Source organism: Protopterus annectens, chromosome 7.part0, assembly GCF_019279795.1.
Source record: "Protopterus annectens isolate FY-2018-M chromosome 7.part0, PAN1.0, whole genome shotgun sequence".
NCBI lineage: Eukaryota > Metazoa > Chordata > Ceratodontiformes > Protopteridae > Protopterus > Protopterus annectens.
This window is the reverse complement of record NC_056739.1, coordinates 434,640,328-434,661,370: the sequence shown is the minus strand read 5'-3', so window position 1 is coordinate 434,661,370 and position 21,043 is coordinate 434,640,328. Positions and strand designations below refer to the sequence as shown.

Below are 21,043 nucleotides of genomic sequence, written 5' to 3'. Positions count from 1 at the left end.
AACCAGTGAGGTGCTTTCTCCAAGCCGTAGCCCTGGCAACCCAACTAGACAATGACCATAAACACTAAACTCTCACTGAAGTGGGGGATGGTCTTTGCTAACTAAGATGGCCTGGACAATGAGCTCAGAAATAGCCTCTAACAAACAACTAGGCCCACAAGACAATCAAGAATATGGAGAATATTACAGCTGCTACCTAAACTATTTTAGGCAGAACACACTGCAGAAATGTTTATCACAAACACAATCAGGAATATTGACAATATTACAGCTACGACCTAAACTAGTTTAGGCAGAAAACACTAAAGAAATGTTTATCACAAGCGAGCCAATAGCTATGAAATACAGTACAAGTATGCAATATACAATAAAATTGCTATAAATATCTAGAATAAGCAATAACTACTACAAATAAGAAAAAAACAGGCTGCTTATTGCTATATATCACAGATCAGCTGCTCCTTCTCAGATAGCTCTGTGGGTAATGGCTGAAACACTCAAGTTAACGTCTTAACAGAAAGTTGAAACCTGAAACAACTTTTAAAAAAAGCTCAAAAGAACCAGTGAGGTGCTTTCTCCAAGCCGTAGCCCTGGCAACCCAACTAGACAATGACCATAAACACTAAACTCTCACTAAAGTGGGGGATGGTCTTTGCTAACTAAGATGGCCAGGACAATGAGCTCAGAAAACAGCCTCTAACAAACAACTAGGCCCACAGCACGATCAGGAATATGGAGAATATTACAGCTACTACCTAAACTATTTTAGGCAGAACACACTGCAGAAATATTTATCACAAACACAATCAGGGATATGGACAATATAGCTACGACCTAAATTATTTTAGGCAGAAAACAGTACAGAAATGTTTATCGCAAGTGAGCCAATAGCTATGAAATACAGTACAAGTATGCAGTATACAATAAAATTGCTATAAATATCTAGAATAAGCAATAACTACTACAAATAAGCAAAAAAACAGGCTACTTATTGCTATATATCACAAATCAGCGGCTCCTCCTCAGATAGCTCTGTATGTAATAATTGAGCCTCATGTATCCCTAACCTTGGCAAATTTAATTCTTCCATAAGCATTTCCATTTGTCCTTTTATTTCCACATTTCTCTATATTATACAAATTTTCATAACATTTCTCAAATATTTCTAATACCTCTACAGGATCTCTGGTTATTTTCCTTGTTATAGGTTCCCTAAGACTGGCAACAACCCTTTCTACTTTACGTTGCCTGAGTCATTGTGCTAAAGGCTTTTGTGCTCTGGAGTTATTATAAAAAATAGTTGCTCAACAGCAATCTGTTTAAACACATGCATATTATCTTGGTAGTCCGCCATTTTCTCATTAACATTCAGCAGTTGCACCGTTTCTTTTTCTGGAAAATTCCCTCTGTCCTGCAATTTTTTAACCTTTGTCAGTCCCTCTGAATAATTTGTTACTTCTTAAGGATATTTCTTTTTTCTTTTATTTCTATCCTATTTTTATACTCCACTTTTATTTTATCCCACTCCTTAGTTATATTTTCTGAAGAAATTGCTATCTTCCCTAATAACTCTCAAATAATTTCCACTACCCACTCTTTAAATTTCTTTCTATTTAACATATAGGTGGGGAAGCACCAATGTCTCATTTTTATTTCATTGCCCTACATTTTTATTTTAGTTATTATCGGCATGAGATCTGAAATAGTTATTGGATATGTATCAGCATTTTCAGTTAAATGCACGTTCCTGTAACAGCAACTTTAATACTGAACAAAATTACATTACAGCAAGAATGAGCTTAGCAAGTTACTTATCACAAAGATGCTTACATCTGGCAACCTGGAGTCAGTCCTTTACTGGGTAGAGCAATGCTTTACATTCTTAAAGTGGCAGTACCATTATACATATTCGCAGTATATACAAGTATATAAAAGCTATACTTTTTTTTTTTTTATCACCTTGCACCACTAAAGAGAAAGCTCTCTGAGGTTCACAGTGCAGTTACTTGCTCAACCATGCATATATTTAACATTTTTAAAGAATACTAACTGTGCAAATCCTCTAAAATTTTACACACGCTATACTGACTGTTATTTAGGAAATAGGAACAGCTGAGGTAGATGTTATCTTTAGCAGAAATACTTTCTAGCCCAGGCAAAAACAAAGAGTCACTTATCCGGATATATTACTCAGTTATAGAGTTATCTGCCCAGAGTTGAGTATTGATTTCTCAGCCATTACAAGTCATATGAATGGAACTATGGAAGGAAGGTTGTTAGACAAATAACTATATTGAACAACATTTTTTCTAGAGTCAGTTTGCAAAAGTGTCTCAACAGGATCAATCACACTATGTTTGACAGCACACAGATGGTCCTCACAAGTTAATTTCAAACTTCCACCCTTGTCTTGGATACTGAATTGTGGTAACAGTTTTGAAGAGTCAGGAACACTCTGACTAGCTGCTGACCTGGTCATTCTTGGCCATACACCTGGGATTGACTCTCAAGAACTTGATATTTAAGTTGAAGCTCATCTAGAAATGCTTGAATATGCCTCTGGTTGTGTCTAGCTATGGCACCATCCACAGTTTGCACTACGTTGTGACCTTTGTTCATTGTTTTTTTCATACTGCAACAGCAGCTGTGTCCAGCTCTCTTTCCTGTGTAACTTAACATGCACTGGTTGCCTCATTGAGGGATAGATAGTGGGTTCAGTGAAATAGCCAATCTTCTGTAGGAAGCTTTGTTTTTTTTGTCATTTGTTACTATTGACTCATAAAGAGTACTTTTTGGCTCAAGTCTGGATTCTGACATTTGCATGTTAATTCCTATTTGCCTTACAAGAATTAGCTTGGAATGGGCCCTCTCCTATAGCATGCTGTGGAGTAGCTTGACATGACATGAGAACTGTGAGAATCAGGCTGCCTCAAGATCTTTGCAGCCATTTGTATTGTTCCCTTAGTGGCTTTAGTTCATTTAGGATAATGAGGACTTGACTTAATACAAGGAAAAAGCACAGATGTCAAGAAACTATTGGAAGTTAGCTGACACAATCTATGCACCATTTTCTGTGACCATTTTAATGGGTATTCCATATCTTGACAATATAGTCTTAACCTTGCTATTATTTACTGGCTAGTCATAGTCAGTACACATAATATTTCTATGTCACAAGAGTCTTCTTCTTCTTCTTCTTTCGGCTTTTTCCTGGTTAGGGGTTGCCACAGCGGATCTCCTGTCTGCTCATGATTGGCAGTGAAGTTTTTATGGTGTCGAATCCACTGAATAGGTCTTCCAGAAAACGGAGAATACGGGGTGTTTTTTTAAAAAAGTATATATTTTATTGCACATTCCACAAACCTGACTAAAAGCATAGACACATAAACACACTTGTAGGACCAGCATTTTCGTCTCTCCTCATAAAGACTTCATCAGATGACCAGAATACTATTTTTACCCTTATATAGTCCCTCACCTATATGTTAACCAATCGCATTCTTCTTCTTCTGGCTTTTCCCGGTTAGGGGTCACCACAGTGGATCACCTGTCCACTCATGATTGGCAGTGGAGTTTTACGGTGTCAAGTTGCCAGCCTGGCACCCAACCTTCCACAGAAGGCACACACACACCCACACACACACACACACACACACACACACACACACACACACACACACACACACACACACACACACACACCTAGGGCCAATTTTAGAGTGTCCAATCCACCTACAGCATGTCTTTGGGATGTGGGAGGAAACCGGAGCACCTGGAGGAAACCCATGCAACCACAGGGAGGACATGCAGACTCCACACAGAACGCACCCCAGCCAAGGATCGAACCGGAGAACCTCTTGCTTTGAGGTGGCAACGCTAACCACTGCACCACCGTGGCCGCCCGAGTTAACCAATCACATTGTATAGTGAAAAAACTTAAAAACAATCACTCCCTCTCCTTTTCCCTCATAAAACTACATGGCAAGAAAATATTGTTTAAAAACCTTGAATTACATAGAAAAATAAAACATTTTCATAAAAACATACTGTTGCATAGATATTTCAACATTTCAACATTCATTAAATACTTTCCTTAAAATATAAAAGTATAAAAGTGCAGCAAATGAACTTGCTCAAATGATATAAAAAACAATATTATTGCATCATCTAGTGGTTTTATTAGGAACTGTGTCTTAAATAAAAACTATAGCTTGGCAGATCTCAATTTTAATAATGGAACAATGGATATAAAATCATTTAAGCCAGAGGGGCTGGATGCTTCAAGGGTAACTTGCCACCAAAGTTCCCTGAATTCTATTCTCTCCTGCCATAGTCCACCTCTGATTTCTTTAGGTATTTGTTCCAAGACCAAAAAAATTGAAATTAGCTTTTGAACAAACCTTTGTGTGTTTATATAAAGCATTGGTTTCCTTTTTATTCAAAATGTCATATTTATGTTCGTAGATCCTTCTCTTGAGTCTACGTTCCGTTTTACCAACATAGAAGGATCTACACTCAACACACAGAGCAAGGTATACTATCCCCATGGCTTCACAATTAAAGTATCCAGGTCTATATACCCACCTGTTCCTACCCTCAATAAAAAGTTTATCTGTGTTAGCTATACTTTCACAATGGGAACAGTGGCCACACTTGTAAGTCCCCATTCTCCTCCTGTTCCTTACCTTATTTTTACCACCATATTCAAGAATGTTTTTCAAACTAGATGAATTCTTGTATACAAATTTCAAAATTAATAATTCTCTTAGTTGCTCCATTAAGAGCATTATACTCTAATACCATAGCTCCATTGTAATTAACTTCATGATCCTTACCTACAACGTTGTACGTTGTTTCATTTTGTTCTAAAATAGGTTTAAATTTAGTAGATCTACCAGTCTTTACTTCTACCTCTACCCCACTCACTAGGTCCAATGGGTAGCCCCTTTCCAAAAAAATGTTTTTAACAACCCACATTCTTTATTAAAATCATCGCTAGAGGTAGTCATTCGGCTACCATGGACATACTGACCCTTAACTATGTTCCTTTTACAATGTAGGGGGTGTGCACTTCTATAATGAAGAAATGAGTTGCAAAAATTAGGCTTTCTAAATATCCTGGACTCAAATTTACCGTCTGCCTTATATATTTCAACATCTAGATATTGCAAACAGTCCCTGGATAGTGTATAAGTGAATTCCAAAAAATTAGTGGTATTCATATATACCATGATTTCATCAAATGACTCTTCAGTCCCCCTCCAAAACATAACTATATTGTCTAAAAATCTCTTATAGACTGTCCAATTAATTGCAAACTCAGAATTTAATATGTGTTTTTCCTCCCACTTAGCTAAAACAAGGTTGGCATAAGTTGGGGCACAAGCTGCCCCCATTGCCACACCCTGTATTTGCTGGTAGAATTCACCTTTAAAAAAATAAAATTGTATTTTAGAACCAGTTCCATTAAGCTTATACATACTAACTTCTCATTATGGATCAAGTCAGGATCTTCGAATAAAATTTCTTCAAACAAATCCATTCCTTCCCTATAGGGAATGCTTGAAAATAAATCTTTTACGTCTATAGTAATACAAATGAACTCATCATGACACAATTCTGGGGTAATTTCCCTCAAAAAGTCCCAATAATCTTTTAGGATGGCCTTTCTTTTGACCCATAACTGTTTAAGTTTATTATCTACAAACTTGGCCAGGGAAAGCATCTTGGAACCTTCTGACGACACTATAGGCCTCAAGGGGGGATCTTTCTCATTCTTGTGTGTCTTAGGTATTCCAAATATGGATGGCACTCTTGGTTTATCTACCCTTAAGAATCTGAATGTTTTTTCATCAATTAAGCCTTCCATATACAGATCTTCCAATACGTTGTCTATCCTTTTATAGGCTATGTTAACCTCATTATTAGACACACTAGAATAGGTCACTTCATCAAAATTTGATTCATTTTACCTTCATAGGTTATATTATTCATTAGTACTACACCTCCCCCTTTATCGGGCTTCATAACCCGAATATCGGGGTTAGCTTGTAGTTCCTTAAGTGTAGTATTTCCTTTACCAAATAAATTGGGCCTATATTTGATTTTACTATATTCCTTTCTTAACTCTTTTTCAATAACCTTTTCAAAATTCTTCAGCTGAGGGTGCAAAGGTGGATTATAAGTACTCTTTCGCCTCAGCCCCTGTTCACTCACTTGGAATTGCAGGTAAAACCAAGCCCAAATTTATTTTTCTAATGAACATTTTTATGTCCATTAATGTCTTTGTGAGGTCACCTTTTACGGTGATGAGTTGACAGCCCAGCGCCCAACTTTCCACAGAAGGCACACACATGCATGCACTCACACCTAGGGCCAATTTAGAGTATCCAATCCACCTACAGCATGTCTTCGAGATATGGGAGGAAACCGGAGCACCCAGAGGAAACCCAAGCAACCACAGGGAGGACATGCAGACTCTGCACAAAAGGCACCCCAGCTGAGGATCGAACCAGAGAACTTCTTGCTGTGAGGTGGCAACACTAACCACTGCACCACCGTGGACACCCATTTCAATGTCACAAGAGTAATAGTCAATAATTATTAAGTAGATTTTGCCCTCAAACTCCCATAAGTCAGCAACTATCTTTTAAAAAGGTCTTTGTGTTAAGGGTATTGGTAATAAAAATGCTTCTGTCAGGTCAAACAGATGAAAATCGATAAAAATACCACTTTGTGAGGTAAGGCTTCTAATTCTCATTAGAATGGCTTGGTAAATATTATCCCACTCATTGGCATGTTTTATCTGACTGGAATAGTATTTTCACTTTTACTTTTGAAGATGATCCTAGTTCTGACATTGTCATGATGCATATCTCCAGTTACCCAGTAATGCTAGCAAGTAGTGTTAATAACATTAGCATTTGTAGAAAAAGATTTTATATTGCATAAAATGGCAGCACAAGAACAGTTCATCTGACTTGAACACACTAGCAACTTGCAAACCAGACTCAATGTATTATGAGGATACAGTACTTTTTAAAATTGAAATGTTATACATTTTTCTTAAATTGACAACACTATTTGACATATTCACAGTATATACAGGAACACAACACCTTTATCATCACAATGAGGTGGAAGAATGCTGTAACACATTACACCACATGTGCACCATTTTATTTTCTCAGAATTCACACATATATTTAAAACTGGAAATGATTTTTAAACTGTATATCCTCTCAGGAAGAGAACTGCATATAGCATCAACTGCTGCGCTGTAAAATAATCCATAGCTCTCACTTGTCCAAAATTATGCAGACTGTCCTGATTCATGCCTTATATTTTTAGCCAGTCCCTCATAAAATTTGTGTTTTTTTTCTGGCAAATCGTTGAATCACTATAAAATGACAGATATACAAGTTTCAGACTTTACATCATTCAAAAAATGCATGATAATGCAAAACCTGTTATTTTAGCAACTTTCTGTGTTAGAGGAGTGGTATTTAACCCCCCCTCATTATTTGTGCCTTTGTCCAGCATTCTTGCACTAAGCGGTTGAGAAGTTCAAGTGTATATTTATGTATGTTATTCAGTCTGAAAATATTCAGTGGCAGTCTGCGAAACATGGTGGGTCAAGTTAAGATCATACTGTTTAGTGCATCCAGTGAGGGATATTTAGAGCACATGAAACTGTGCTTATTGCCAATTTCATTTTCATATCATTCAGTCTTCATGCTCTGTAATTACCAACATTCAGTACAGAGTCTTGGCATATTCACGTCTTGTAGTGCTTGGTACTGATTTTATTAATGTCCACCTATGCATGGTGTGATGCCCCTGAACAGGCCCAGTAATTAAAAAGCCTCAATCCCTACCACTAGCAACGGTAAGGGATGTACACAATGGGAGGATGACAAGTACACACACACACACACACACACACACACACACACACACACACACACACACACACACACACACTAAAGTACAATTTCCCACAAGAGCACACAGAGATCACAGTCAGTCTGGGCCTGGTTTCAGTCTCTTTCTCTAGATCCCTGATAAGACTCTCCACTGGCACAGCTATAGGATTGAGATCTCAGCTGAGTGATCAAGCCAAAACCTCCAGCACCCTGTCTGTCCAACCAGTGCTTTGTGTTCCTGCCCAAGCAGCTCACACACACACACACACACACACACACACACACACACACACACACACACATACACACACACACACTTTGAGATTTGATTGCTATATAAACACATACACACACCTGGGAAAGGTTGGCACAGGTTTACTAGGTAAGCCTCCTTCTGCCCAGACTATAAAGTAGTTTTAACTGTCACCAACCACTCTTTATCAGCTACTGTGAGGCCCTTAACAAAGGGTGACCAGTCCTACTGTGTAATGTTACTATTATCCAAATGGTAGTCTGACCAAGACCAAGGCGATTAAGGAGTGGCCTGTACAGTGTCACAAAATACACATGCAAGTACTCTAAAAGCTTAAATTTCTCTAAACAAACCAGCCACAATTAAAAGGTTTAAATATATTTAATAATAAATAATAAAAGAACAAGACAATATTCAATAACTCAACACAGTGACTTCAGAGATCAGAATCATAGGAAATATTTTAAAACAACATTGCTGGACAGTCACAAATAAATACAGAAAACATCTAAACTAATCTTTACTATATTCCTGTCTATATCTAAAAGAGATACTAGGTCCTAGACTTACTTACAGAGCAACACACAGGTAGAAGTGCTGATGAGTGGATGTTTCTAGATCCAAGACAAGGTACAAAATGCAAAGTCTGTCTCCAAAAGAGTTCTTAAATTGCTATCAAACATTACTGCTGGATCAGCTTGGATGACATCACTCTTTGTGACCTGACTTCAGTTCCCAGGCTAACAGATACCAAGAGAGTATAAAAAGCTCTAAGTGAGAAGTACCTATCTCTCAGAAGTGCAGCTGCTAGGAAGCAATAAAACACTTTACATTTTAAACCTAGTAATTAAAATTACTTTCAAGACAATAGAACAACTTCTAGCTCTAGACACTGTGTCTGCTATTGAATTGAAACTGAGAGATAACAAAATCATAAAACACTTTGATTCCAACTTACTTTCTTAAAGTTTTGCAAGTTAACTCTGTATGTTCCAGCTTCTACTATTAAAACATACATTTGTACAGGTACATAGTTTATATACATTTCTGTTATTTTCCAGTAGAGTACACTGTGGTTACATTCTTGCAGCTCAGTACATAACATACAGTTCTCTTACATTTGTAAGACAAGCACATGAATCATATTACTATTCACAAATGATATATGATTATTTACAAAATTACAGATAGCTGGGTTGGCAGTGTCACATTTCTATAAATCCTATTAATATTTTCAAGTGACATATAATTATTTACAAAATTCCAGATAGCTGGACTGACAGTATCTCCCTGGTGTCACACATGCCATTTACAGATAGCATTATGTGCTTTCACATTTATAGCACTCATTGATGGCAGTTCCATCTGTGTTTTTTGAAGGGTCACAGTACACTGTCCTGATACAGTGATTTCAACGAAAATTTTGTTATACCTTTGATAAGCAGCTTTGATTCTGTGTGCAGCTCTCAATAATGGTAGCATTTTATTCATGCTGCATAATTCTTTTACATGTACATTAATATTTTGCTTTGAAAACACATGTATGCAGTTCTCTTTGAACTACTTAAAGGCCTAGTCCCTGTAATTTACAGCACACTGGCCTTGGGCAGTATGGACTGCATCTCTGAATCCATCCGAAAGATCCTGTCAAAAGGTGTAATACCAAAAAACTTCTCAAACTACATAATTCTCTTAGTATATTCCTTAGTTTATCTGCTGAGAAGATTCTGTAATTTTGAAATATGATTCCTACAATAACGACTGATAAAGGGGCAAAAGTTGTGCTTTAGCATAACTATCCTGTCACAATCCGTGTGTTGATTTAAACACTAGCTGTGCTACCTTTTAACATGCCTGAATCATTTTGCCCCCCATCAAGATGTTAAACATATTTGTACCTTTCATAACTGTGAATGCAGGAATCATGGACAGTACTAAGATCATTTCAAGTTGCTGTATAATGTAGTTTTCATTTCACTAGTAAAGTAAAGGTGAAGACTGATTTGTTCACTCTTCACAAGGCATCTAAAAACTCAATGTGTGTATTCTGTGTTTAAATGTAAAACACAAATCCACTAGTTTTCATTGATCTTCAACCTAGTAAAAAGTAGGATCCTTAATGTGGAAAGTGATCTATTATAAAGGAGTGATTATAACAGTAAGTTGAGTTGACCTCATGTATTAACTGCTTTTACTAGCACCAATCATCACACAGATGCAGTCATCAAGATTCAGGTATGTAGAAGCAGTCTAGAAATAATTTGCCATAATTGCATGCCCACTAATACAATTTGTTCATGTTCTTAAATAAGAAGGCAAATGAGTGTAGTGTGTTTTCGTTATGTCACATTTCGGGTTTCTGAATTGCTTTTACTCTTTCCACATTTCAGGTGAGAAGATGACACTTTCCATCTTTGTGCTGTTGACCCTGACTGTATTTTTGCTCTTGCTTGCTAAAAAAGTCCCAGAGACCTCAGTGGGTGTTCCCATTATTGTGAACTACCTGATGTTCACCATGATCCTTATGACCTTCTCTGTCATTCTGAGTGTTGTAGTGCTTAACCTGCACCATCGTTCACCCAATACACACAACATGCCATTTTGGGTTCGTAAGGTAGGTAGCTCAACTGGATACCCCTTTAGTCCAATATTGCATGATATCATTTTTTACTTGATCTGCACTTCTTTCATTATATTTTACTATGTGCTGTTATTTTTTAACTATATTTTACTGTATTTTTGTTGTTTCCTGCACTTTTAGCCTAGGATAGACTTGGTTCAGATTTGATGAACCCAGTCTGTTTTTATAGTTTCTGAGCACTAATCCAGCTTTTTTCCACAAAAGAGGGCCTCCCCCTACACCCTAGTGAGAGTAGAGTGTAGCTAAGGACCTATATGAGAGGTGATTGTTGGCCCAGGGCCCAGTCTAGTGTGCTACTATTGGTTAGAATATTTGAAATCACTTTAATTTTGTTTACCAGAGCTGCACAGAGGTTAGCAACAAGCAATCACTCTCCTGTGTTATCTGAACCTTCCACTGCCTGCTACTGAAAAAAATAAGTATCATTTTAATTTGATCTGCACTTCTTGCATTGTATTTTAATATGTGCTGTTATTTTTGAACTGTATTTTACTGTATTTTTGCTGTTTCCTGAACTTTTAGCCTAGCATAGACTTGGTTCAGATTTACTGGACCCAGTCTGCTTTTACAGTTTCTGAGCACTAATCCAGCTTTCCTCCACAAAAGATGGCCTCTCCATATACCCTAGTGAGAGTAGAGTGTAGCTAAGGACCTATCTGAGTGGTGATTGTTGGTCCAGGGCCCAGTCTAGTGTGTTACTATTGGTTAGAGTGTTTGAAATCAGTTTAATTTTGTAAACCACCTGCATAACCATGCAGTACCATGCAGTTGAGGATACCATTGGCGGTTATAGACGAAAACTGTTCGAAAGATAATTTTACCTTAGTCAACTTCTTGTGCTCCGTTGAAGGTTTCACTCTGTTATGCTTCACTGCTCGGTTAGACCGTCAGCTGAGCCTCTGAGATTCCCCCACAAGTCTTGCCCATTAAGCTCGTCACAGTTTAGAACTTTATTTTATCCCTTAGCCATACCTGGTCTTTCTAGTCCTCTCCCTGTTACTGACTCTGCAGTACTTCACCTAGCATCAAGAATGGACAATTTTCCACCATTTCTCCAGCCAAGCTGATTGACATGGGCATCCTGAGGCAATGTAGCAATTGCCTCATGTACACTAACAACCCATTTCTCCTAATTCAAACAAATTCAATATGTGAGAGATGCAGCTATATTAAGAATCTAGAATCTAGGCTCTCTCACTCACAAATCAGTATGTCAGATACTAAGCAGGTTGTCAGCTCACACACTTCACCTCCTGCACCATGCACTTGTACAACACCTAAACCTACATATGCAGAGGTTCTCACTAGAAGCCTACCAAAAGATCAGAGACCTCCCAAACATAAACACACTTCACTTAATGCATTCCCAGCAAATCACAGTACACATACAAAAGCACACACCAATATCTCACCAAACATGCCCCTAAGGCAAAACAAAAAATTAAAAGTTTTAGTCATAGGTGACTCCATTGTGAGACACACACATATCCTACTCACCAGGTTGGATAAGGAAAAGGTCACGGTCAGCTGTTTGTCAGATGCCAGGATCTACTACATCCCACATGCACTCAAGTCTCTCAACAGCACTGCTATGACTCTCTCATAGTCCACGTTGGTGTGAATGACTTGAGACATACCTCACTGGACTGTATGAATAGAGACATAACTGAGCACTCTAATTATGTGTCCTAGGTGGGTATGCCCCTAGCCTTAAGCAACATTCTACCTTTACCTAGGATGATGCCTCAATACAGACAAAAAAATGATTGACTTCAACAATTGGTTTAGTTTCTGGTGTCAGTTTAATGGGATCCAGTACCTGTCAGCCTGGGATGATATGGTTGACAGACCACAATGTTTTGCCAGAGATGGTCTCCACCTGTCACCTCTGGGTTTTCGGCTACTGCCTAAAGCTCTTGCCTCCTCCATAGTGCTTTTTTCAGGCAATGTCACAAAAACAAATTTCCTGATGCAAAAATATACTCAAAGTACAACCTTAATGTTATGCTGGTAAATGCTAGGAGTCTAAATGTGAAACAGCACTCACTGGAAGCACTCCTTACCTTGGAAAATGTGGAGATCTGTGCAGTCACAGACACCTGGTTCAAGGCCATGGAGAGCACCCTGGTCATACCGGGATATAATGCCTTCCACACATTCAGACCACAAAATGAACACATGAAAACTAAAGGAGGAGGAGTATCAATATTCATTAAAGATAAATACACCTCCAGATTGGTTAAACAGATTGATTCCATAGAGTTACTCCATGTGCAAATTGCTATAGGAAAAGACCCCTCTCCAAGTTATCATCAGCTATAGATCCCCCTCCATATCCATAATGCCTACTTGGATCTACTTGAGTCACTCAAAATACAACCAAACATCCTAGTTATGGATGACTTTAACTCATTAACCCTGAGTACCATTACAGGATGCATCTGAGCACTCCCTGAGACGAGAGCTATTCTTGCACATTACACCCGAGTGTCGTCTGGCAGCGTGACTTTGTTTACAAGCACAGTTTAACTCCACTGATGAAAACTAAATTGAAGAGGTACCTGAACTTTAACTACCTTCTCAACTTTATTTTCACAGTGGAGTTAACTATAGTTTACATAGGATTGTTTAAAGAAAATCAGCTTTCTGTGGTTGTTATCACTCACAGCTAGCCGATTTTCTCTGCACTGTAATTTAATTTGGCATACCTATTCAAGTGATGAAGGCATACTGTATTTCTTCCTTTGGCTGCATTAATTCCCACCCCCAAAAATATGTATAAAAGATCTTATAAAGCCCTAATTTTAGTTACTTTAATAATAAATAAAAAACTTTAGACCGTATTGTTTCACTGGCCCCAGAAGTCATGTAAGCAGTGACAGCCAATCAGATTCACGTAGTCATGACCACGGCTTTCTTAACATCTCCACCTACTATTTCCCATTTATATCCATTTTTCATAAAATTGTGGTTTTCTCTGCTCTAATTAACAATCGTACTGACAGACATAAGTTTCAATCTACATTCCATTCCTTTCAGAAAATTCATGCTAATGCTAAACCTGTTATTCTATCAACTTTCAGTGTAAAAAAAGTAAGAAAAAAGTGTGCATGCATGTGTGTGTATGTCTATCTTTCTGTCTGTCTGTGTGAGTGAATGAATGTATGTAAGCAGGAGAGAATGTGTGTTAGAGATTGACAGAGACTGAGAGTGGTGTGTGTTTTGTTCCTAGCCCTCGGGGAATTGCACTATTTTTTCTAAACCTTTTGAAATGTGCTTGTTGCATTTGTAGGAATCAGATTCCTACAGTTTACATTAGGCGCTAACCAGCTTCATAACACCTTCATAACAACCGCAAGTAGAATACTGGCAGTTAACCGCTACTGCATTTCAGTAACAATCATGCCCCGTAATCTTTTGCACACTTAGTTACGGCACTACATTTATTATCTCATTTCATGCAAAGGACAGAAAATCTCATGCTCAGAGGGTGGCTCATGGGCAATAGTGTAGTGTACTAGCTCACCAGATGCACAGTAGCAAGCCCCGCCCAAAACCCTCCCCCGTAGTTCTACGTCGGTCGGACCGATTGAATATTTATCTGTTGTCAGTGAATATTGATGCCAATGTATTTGAGAATGCTCAGAAAACATGCATTTTATGATATGCAATTCATGATAGAATTGTTCATTGGAAGAGTAAATAACTGTAATGGGAGTTTACACTTGTACACTTGACTTACTACATTCGGCCACCTTAATTGTATGCATGATGGCACTGCTAATATGAATGGCACGTCAATCATGCCTCATTTCATATACATCTTTTAATGCCAATCAACGCAGCCACGCCCACTCCTACACAGAACTGAAGGTGAGCCAGTACACTACACTATCGCTGGCTCATGTTTTGGTAAATTCTTTCATCACTATCCAGCCATAATACATTACAAGGCACACTTTAGAGAAAACCCCTCTGAAGTGAATAAAGCACAACCTCATATGATCCTAGTAATACTTTAATACACATTAGCATGCTTTTCTGCACAGTAGGTTGGGTCGGGGTGGCATGTCAGCAATCTCGTGAGGAGCTTCAGGAATTACTTAAAAAATGCAAAGGGAATAATGAAGCTGCTGGTTGATATTAAAAGGAGCAAAGGGCAATCGTGCATCTGAAGAGGGCAGTTACTACCCTTGTGACTATCAGCTGTCATCACAGGAGATTACAAACTACCGTTATGTTTCAACATGAGTACCTTTGTCAAAACATTGGTTGCAAAAGCTTTTAAACATAAGCTTCCGGATGTGTTCTGCCCAAAATAGTGGAATAGGCATAGTAAAGCTGATTCCCTTTTTGTTAAGCAGTGATGAACAACTGTTTTTAAACAATGGAAAAAAAAGTCAATACCATACGACTGTTAGGGACAGATGAATCTGGCACACAACAACCATCTAATAATGTTCATTACACTTTTACACCGCAAGAACTACTGATATCTATAACAATCATGCTACGATATAACAAAACAGCTACATCCTTAGGTTTGGGTGAAATACTGAACAATGCAAAAGTTACAAGGCTAGACTCACTTAATTAACTTTAAAAATTCTGAATAGTTTCACAAAGATAAGCTATTTTTTAATGGGTACTGCCAAATCTGTGAATTTGTTACCATGAGGTGATATCTAACTAAAGCAGCAGTGTGTGTGTGTGAAACCAGTCTCAGCAAGCAACCTGTATGCTACAAATGACAACACCATAAATGCTATATACAGTGACTTTTGCTGACAAATAGTTATGGAATAAACTACAGTTAGAATGATACTAATATTCTAAGTAATAAATCATGGGGTGTACTAAGGCTTGAAGCATATTTGAGTTCCAAACTAACTCTGCGTTGACTGTCATTAATTCAACTGCTGAGAATACCTTACCACTACTACTTTGTGTTTTATTTTACTGCATGAATATTTTTTTTTCTAACTGATTTCTTTATTCTTCAGCACCCCCCAAGTGACATGGGTCTTCTTGCTGTGTTCTGCCTATCATTCAGTATTCAAAGCAGCGATGTGTAAACCCGTGCATGCCATAAGCAAGACATATGTTGTGCGCATATTAGGAACATTTACTCAGACAGATGGGCCATTTGGAATTTCCTGATCCCTTGACCTCAGTGTAAGCTCATACATACACCCAACAAATATGAGAGCAGGCCATAAGTGATTCAGTCTCACTTCTCCTGGCTGGCACCTCCAGCACTGGGTCCAACAGTTAAAACTCGCCACTGTTGCTGTTACTAAGAACAAAATAAGCAAAGTCCACAAGACAGCAAAGCATATAGCACTGTGTAAATAATTAAAAAAAAAAAAAGCACTCACTCCACCATGGTGAAATGTAGCGTAACAGCAGATTCCTTAGGCCACATCTGCCAGGCATTACTCATGACTCAAAATGCGAAACATGGCAAATTGTACGTCTAGTTTGCATACTGCCGAGTTGCCATGCCACACGTACTACCTTGTGTAAGTTGGCACAATCTGGCAGTATACATCTCAGTGTATACAGCTCAGCTAAAGGTGGGGGAACAAGTTCTGACAGAGTTCAAAAAAATGCAGCTATACCCCTGTCCATTTACATTCTCATCTGCCTCTGAACTGATGAACTCAGTGGACTGCTGAGACCAAGATCAAAACATCAGCCTGACCAATCAATTCATTCCACAGTACTAAGAAGTGTCTAGCAGTATCTTGCATGAACAAGGTACTTTTACTTAATTGTTTTTTTCTTCATGGTGGTCAACAGCCTACTCATATAATTCCATTTATGGCACAGAATATGATGTTGTGGTAGTGACATAAACTGAATTTTGTTTTTAACTCTAGAGAAATAGCTACTGTAAGTACAGTTTAAAAATGTATTTGTCCTTTGTTTACCAGATCAGCCCCACTAAGCTAGTGGCTTCTTTTCAGGGGAGAGCCAATGTAGTAGTCATACTACTAGCAGAAATATGACCAGGGTATTTCTCTTGCTCTTTTCGGTACATGTTGTGGCATCTTTACCTCCACCTGAGCTACCACCAACTCAAGCAGATGGGACCTCCATTTAACAACTCACCTGAAGGGTAACACACTCAGGAGTGCAGCAACCCCCCACACATACCTCTCGGCTGTCCAGATTTTCATGGAATATCCAGATTTTTGCCTCACATTTTAATTCTGCTCCTCATAAAATTTGTGGTTTTCTTTCAGATCACAATTCTTGTCTAAAATGCATTTTACCTTTTACCTTTGCTGGTAGAAGTTTTACGCAGTCAAAGCTGACAATATAAGTGCTCAGTAATACTGCCATTTCTCTAGTGGTGTGAGGAGGACACTTGTGCAAGCAGGATAAGTGCACTTATTTATCTTTGTGTGTTATACTGTTTGTGACTTTTGAGTGGCTAAGCTTAGCTGAGCCTGTGATCCTTTTCAATAAGCTTTGACAAAAAGTACTTCAGAGGTATAACAGAAGTTGTGTGGTTACCCAGCAGCAGTACACTGTACCATATTTAATAAGCAACACAAGTACAATGGGATAGTTCACAAGATGTGTCATCTGTTACAGGGCAGTGTAGAGCTTACAAGCAATCTTCAGACACATTTGTATTAGATGGTCCATTTGTTTCCAACCTCCTTTACCAGTGGCCTGAGTTCAAAAGTAGACCAAGGGTACCTGGTGGCTGTCAAGAACAGGAAGACTCAAGTGTCCCATGTGTACTTTTTTCTGTGAATATCCATTCTGCACAGTATTACCACAAGGCCAGACAGTGCAGGACTGTATGTAGTATATGTATGTACACAGTAACATGCTTATTTATCTGCCTGTCACATGCTAACAGCAAGCTGATGTTTAACAGAAACAAACAGGAGAGGTATTTATATTCCCATACAGACATTACAGACCTTTGCAGGGCAGACCAGCAATATTGTTTAATTTGGAAATTTATACCGTAAATCAGTATAGCTAGTGTTGTATTGATAAAATCCACAGTCACTTATACACTGTTCATCCTTCAGAAAGTCATATAGTCTTCACTGTTATATATATTCTCCACTGTTTGACTGTTTTCACTGTGTTCCATGGTACATCCAATGCTCAGTAAGATATAATTGCTGTACTACTTTGACTTAATTACTCTGGTCTTTGTCCTAACAGATGATAATGACTCTGTCTTATATTGCACCTGTACACCTGTACAAGGAATATGATGAATGTCTACTCAACAGATAATGTGATGCAATTTCCCACCTGCACATTCGGTGTTCGTTTCTGAATTTTTTATTTTGGTGCTTGTACATACCAGGAAATGTTACTGAACAGTTGTTTCGGGGAAATCTTTCATTCTGGTGCCTGTGCATACATTATATTGAAGGGCTCGCATGGGTGAATGCTTCATTTTGGTGGTTTAATACTAGCAAATCTTACAGATGTTTCGTTTGGGGAAGGGTTTAATTTTGGACATTGTGCATACCTCAGCATTTTACTGAAGGGGTTGCTTGGGCGAAGTGTTCATGCTGGTGGTTGCACATACTAGGAAATGTTACTGAAGGCTTGTTTGTGGAAACGTTTCATTTTGGGTGCATGTATACCTGGACATAATTATGAGGATGTTGCTTGGGGAAATAATTAATTGTGTATCAGGGAAGTGCTTTTGCATACATGGTCTCACTGCTGAAGTGACTGCTGGGCCAATTTGTGTCATTTTGGTCCCTGTGCATACAGAATGCAAACAACTAGAGGCGTTACTGGGGACATATAGAAAGTCAGTCTGCAAATTACATTGGGTTACATCACTTCTGCTTGTATTATTCTATTTGTGATTATGCTGCCTGAGTGAGATAAAGGTTATCACTAGGTAACTACTGACAGCATGGAGATACCATATTTTTGGTGCATTTCTCCCGGCTTTGTCAGTCATGTATGGAATTTAGGTGGGAGTAATGGCTCAGTAATATCTAAGTGTTGTACTGTTTGACTTGAATGACTCAGGTCTTCTCCTTACTGATGTTACTCAGTCTGTTACATAACAGCTGAACAATGTAATGCAATGAGTGCCTACTCAACAGGTTATGTGCATCAGTTATCACCTGTGTCTCAGCGTCCATACCTTTGCAGTAATGAAAGGAAGGTCATTATCACATTAGCAATACGTGCAGTTACAATATAGCAGTGAGTCATTATCACTTTTCTGGGAAAAGTCTCAGCTGCTGTCACTGTTATTCACATAAGTAGAAGTTGTTATCACTTTGATGAATGCACAAGCCAGGTTCTTCAAAATGAAGAAGTTCTTATACAATAAAGGATGAAAGCGCTCTCAAATATCTGTTCTGGAGTTTATTTCTCTTCATTCAATCGAAACACTTGCTTCAATATATTTTTGTTTTTGCTTTTGTATTAGTTTTGAGTACCGCATTAGACATAGAGCAGAAGTGCTGTGTTTGATGTGTTAAATTTCTTCACGTGTTATTACGGTGAATAGTGCATATATATATATATATATATATATATATATATATATATATATATATATATATATATCTTTGTGCATATGTCTGTATATGGATATATATGTATGTACATAATGTATTTGCACATATATACATTGGTCACACACATATATACATATATAATTTTGGTGATTGTGCGTATCTCAACATTTTCCTGAAGGGGTCATTTGGGTGAATGTTTCATTTAGGGACATGTGTATAACATGTAGTAATGAAGATGTTGGTAGGGGAAATAATTCATTTGTGCACTAGGGAAGTGCTTGTGCATACATGGTCAGACTGCTGAAGATCGTAATACAGATACGGTGTAACAAGTATAGGCTATCTATAGCTCAGGTTTCAGTGATGGTTGTTATAATTGTTTTGTTTATGTATCCAGCTTTCAAGAATAATTTATTATTTGTTGACAATATGCACATACTGCATTGAGGAAAACTGATGGGTCTTATTGTAACCAGAGTGATGGTCAGATGCAATAACTAGAATTATTACTTTTGTGACTAATTCTAACATGGATGAACCAGATAAGTTTGACATTTCTGCTTGTATTACTGTACTTCTGCTTATACTCAGTAGTTGGGCATGTTTCCACGCTTTGTCAGTCATGGGTGGAAATTAAGTGGTAGGAGGAAGGGCTCAGTAACATCCAAGTATTATACTATTTTGACTGATTTATAATGACATAGTATTTCTACTGAATGATAATGAATGCCTCTGCACTCCATACTAACATGTATTAAAACATGCTAATGCAAAATGTGTGTGTGTGTGTTTGCGTGAGTGTGTGTGTGTGTGTGTGTGTGTGTGTGTGTGTGTGTGTGTGTGTGTGTGTGTGTGTGTGTGTGTGTGTGTGTGTGTGTGTGTGTGTGTGTGTTTATTCTGCTTTTATCAGGCATGTGTAGAGTTTAGATGACAGGAAGGGCTTAGTAATACAGAACTTGATCCCTTAGGTCCATTACTGAATGGACACATGTAAAGAGAAAAGGCATAGGTAAGGCAGACTGTTGACATTGAAGGAGGTCGTGAGACTGCAGTGGTATCAGCTGTCTGAGTGGGTAGCCAGCACAGCTATCGGACAGATCAGATGGCCTTGCCTGCCACTGAAGTCCCATGCCTGTCCTGGGTTCATTAGTGGAGTGGCGGTCCTTACCTTGCTTTTTCTCTTTACATGTACCCATTCAGCAGTATGTTGGCTACACCAAGAATGTGTATATTTACAATCATATGTGTCTACATGGTAAAACAACTCATTCTGAATGCTGTACACATGTACAGATATCATTTTTGTTAGGACTCAGGTTATGGAAATTATGATTTTTTTCATATTTTGGTAAATAACTTTGCAAGGGAGCATCTGAATGTGCTAAGTAATACCTCATTTTGAAGACAGTATTGATAGTTCCAACAATGCAACAGAACTGTCCCTTTATGTTGTACACATGTACAGATATCAAAGTTTGTTTCGGACTTAGATTATGGAAATTATGATTTTTTCATATTTTAGTAAATAACTTCGCAAGGGAAAATCTGAATGTGCTAAGTAATATCTCATTTCGAAGACACTATTGATAGTTCCAACATGGCAAAATAAATGTCCCTGTATGTTGTATACATTTACAGATATCAAAGTTTGTTTTAGACTTAGGTTATGGAAATTATGATTTTTTTCATATTTTGG

At 38.0% G+C, this 21,043-nt stretch overlaps 1 protein-coding gene across 2 annotated transcripts in view; it reads left to right on the top strand.

The window, feature by feature from the left end:
• CHRNB1 (cholinergic receptor nicotinic beta 1 subunit) overlaps nt 1-21,043 on the top strand; it is an 826,114-nt gene that overhangs the window by 673,936 nt on the left and 131,135 nt on the right. For both annotated transcript variants that reach the window (XM_044077017.1, XM_044077016.1), the window contains exon 8: nt 10,569-10,792. In XM_044077017.1, the coding sequence (XP_043932952.1) occupies nt 10,569-10,792 (224 nt within the window). The remainder of the gene's footprint in view (nt 1-10,568; nt 10,793-21,043) is intronic.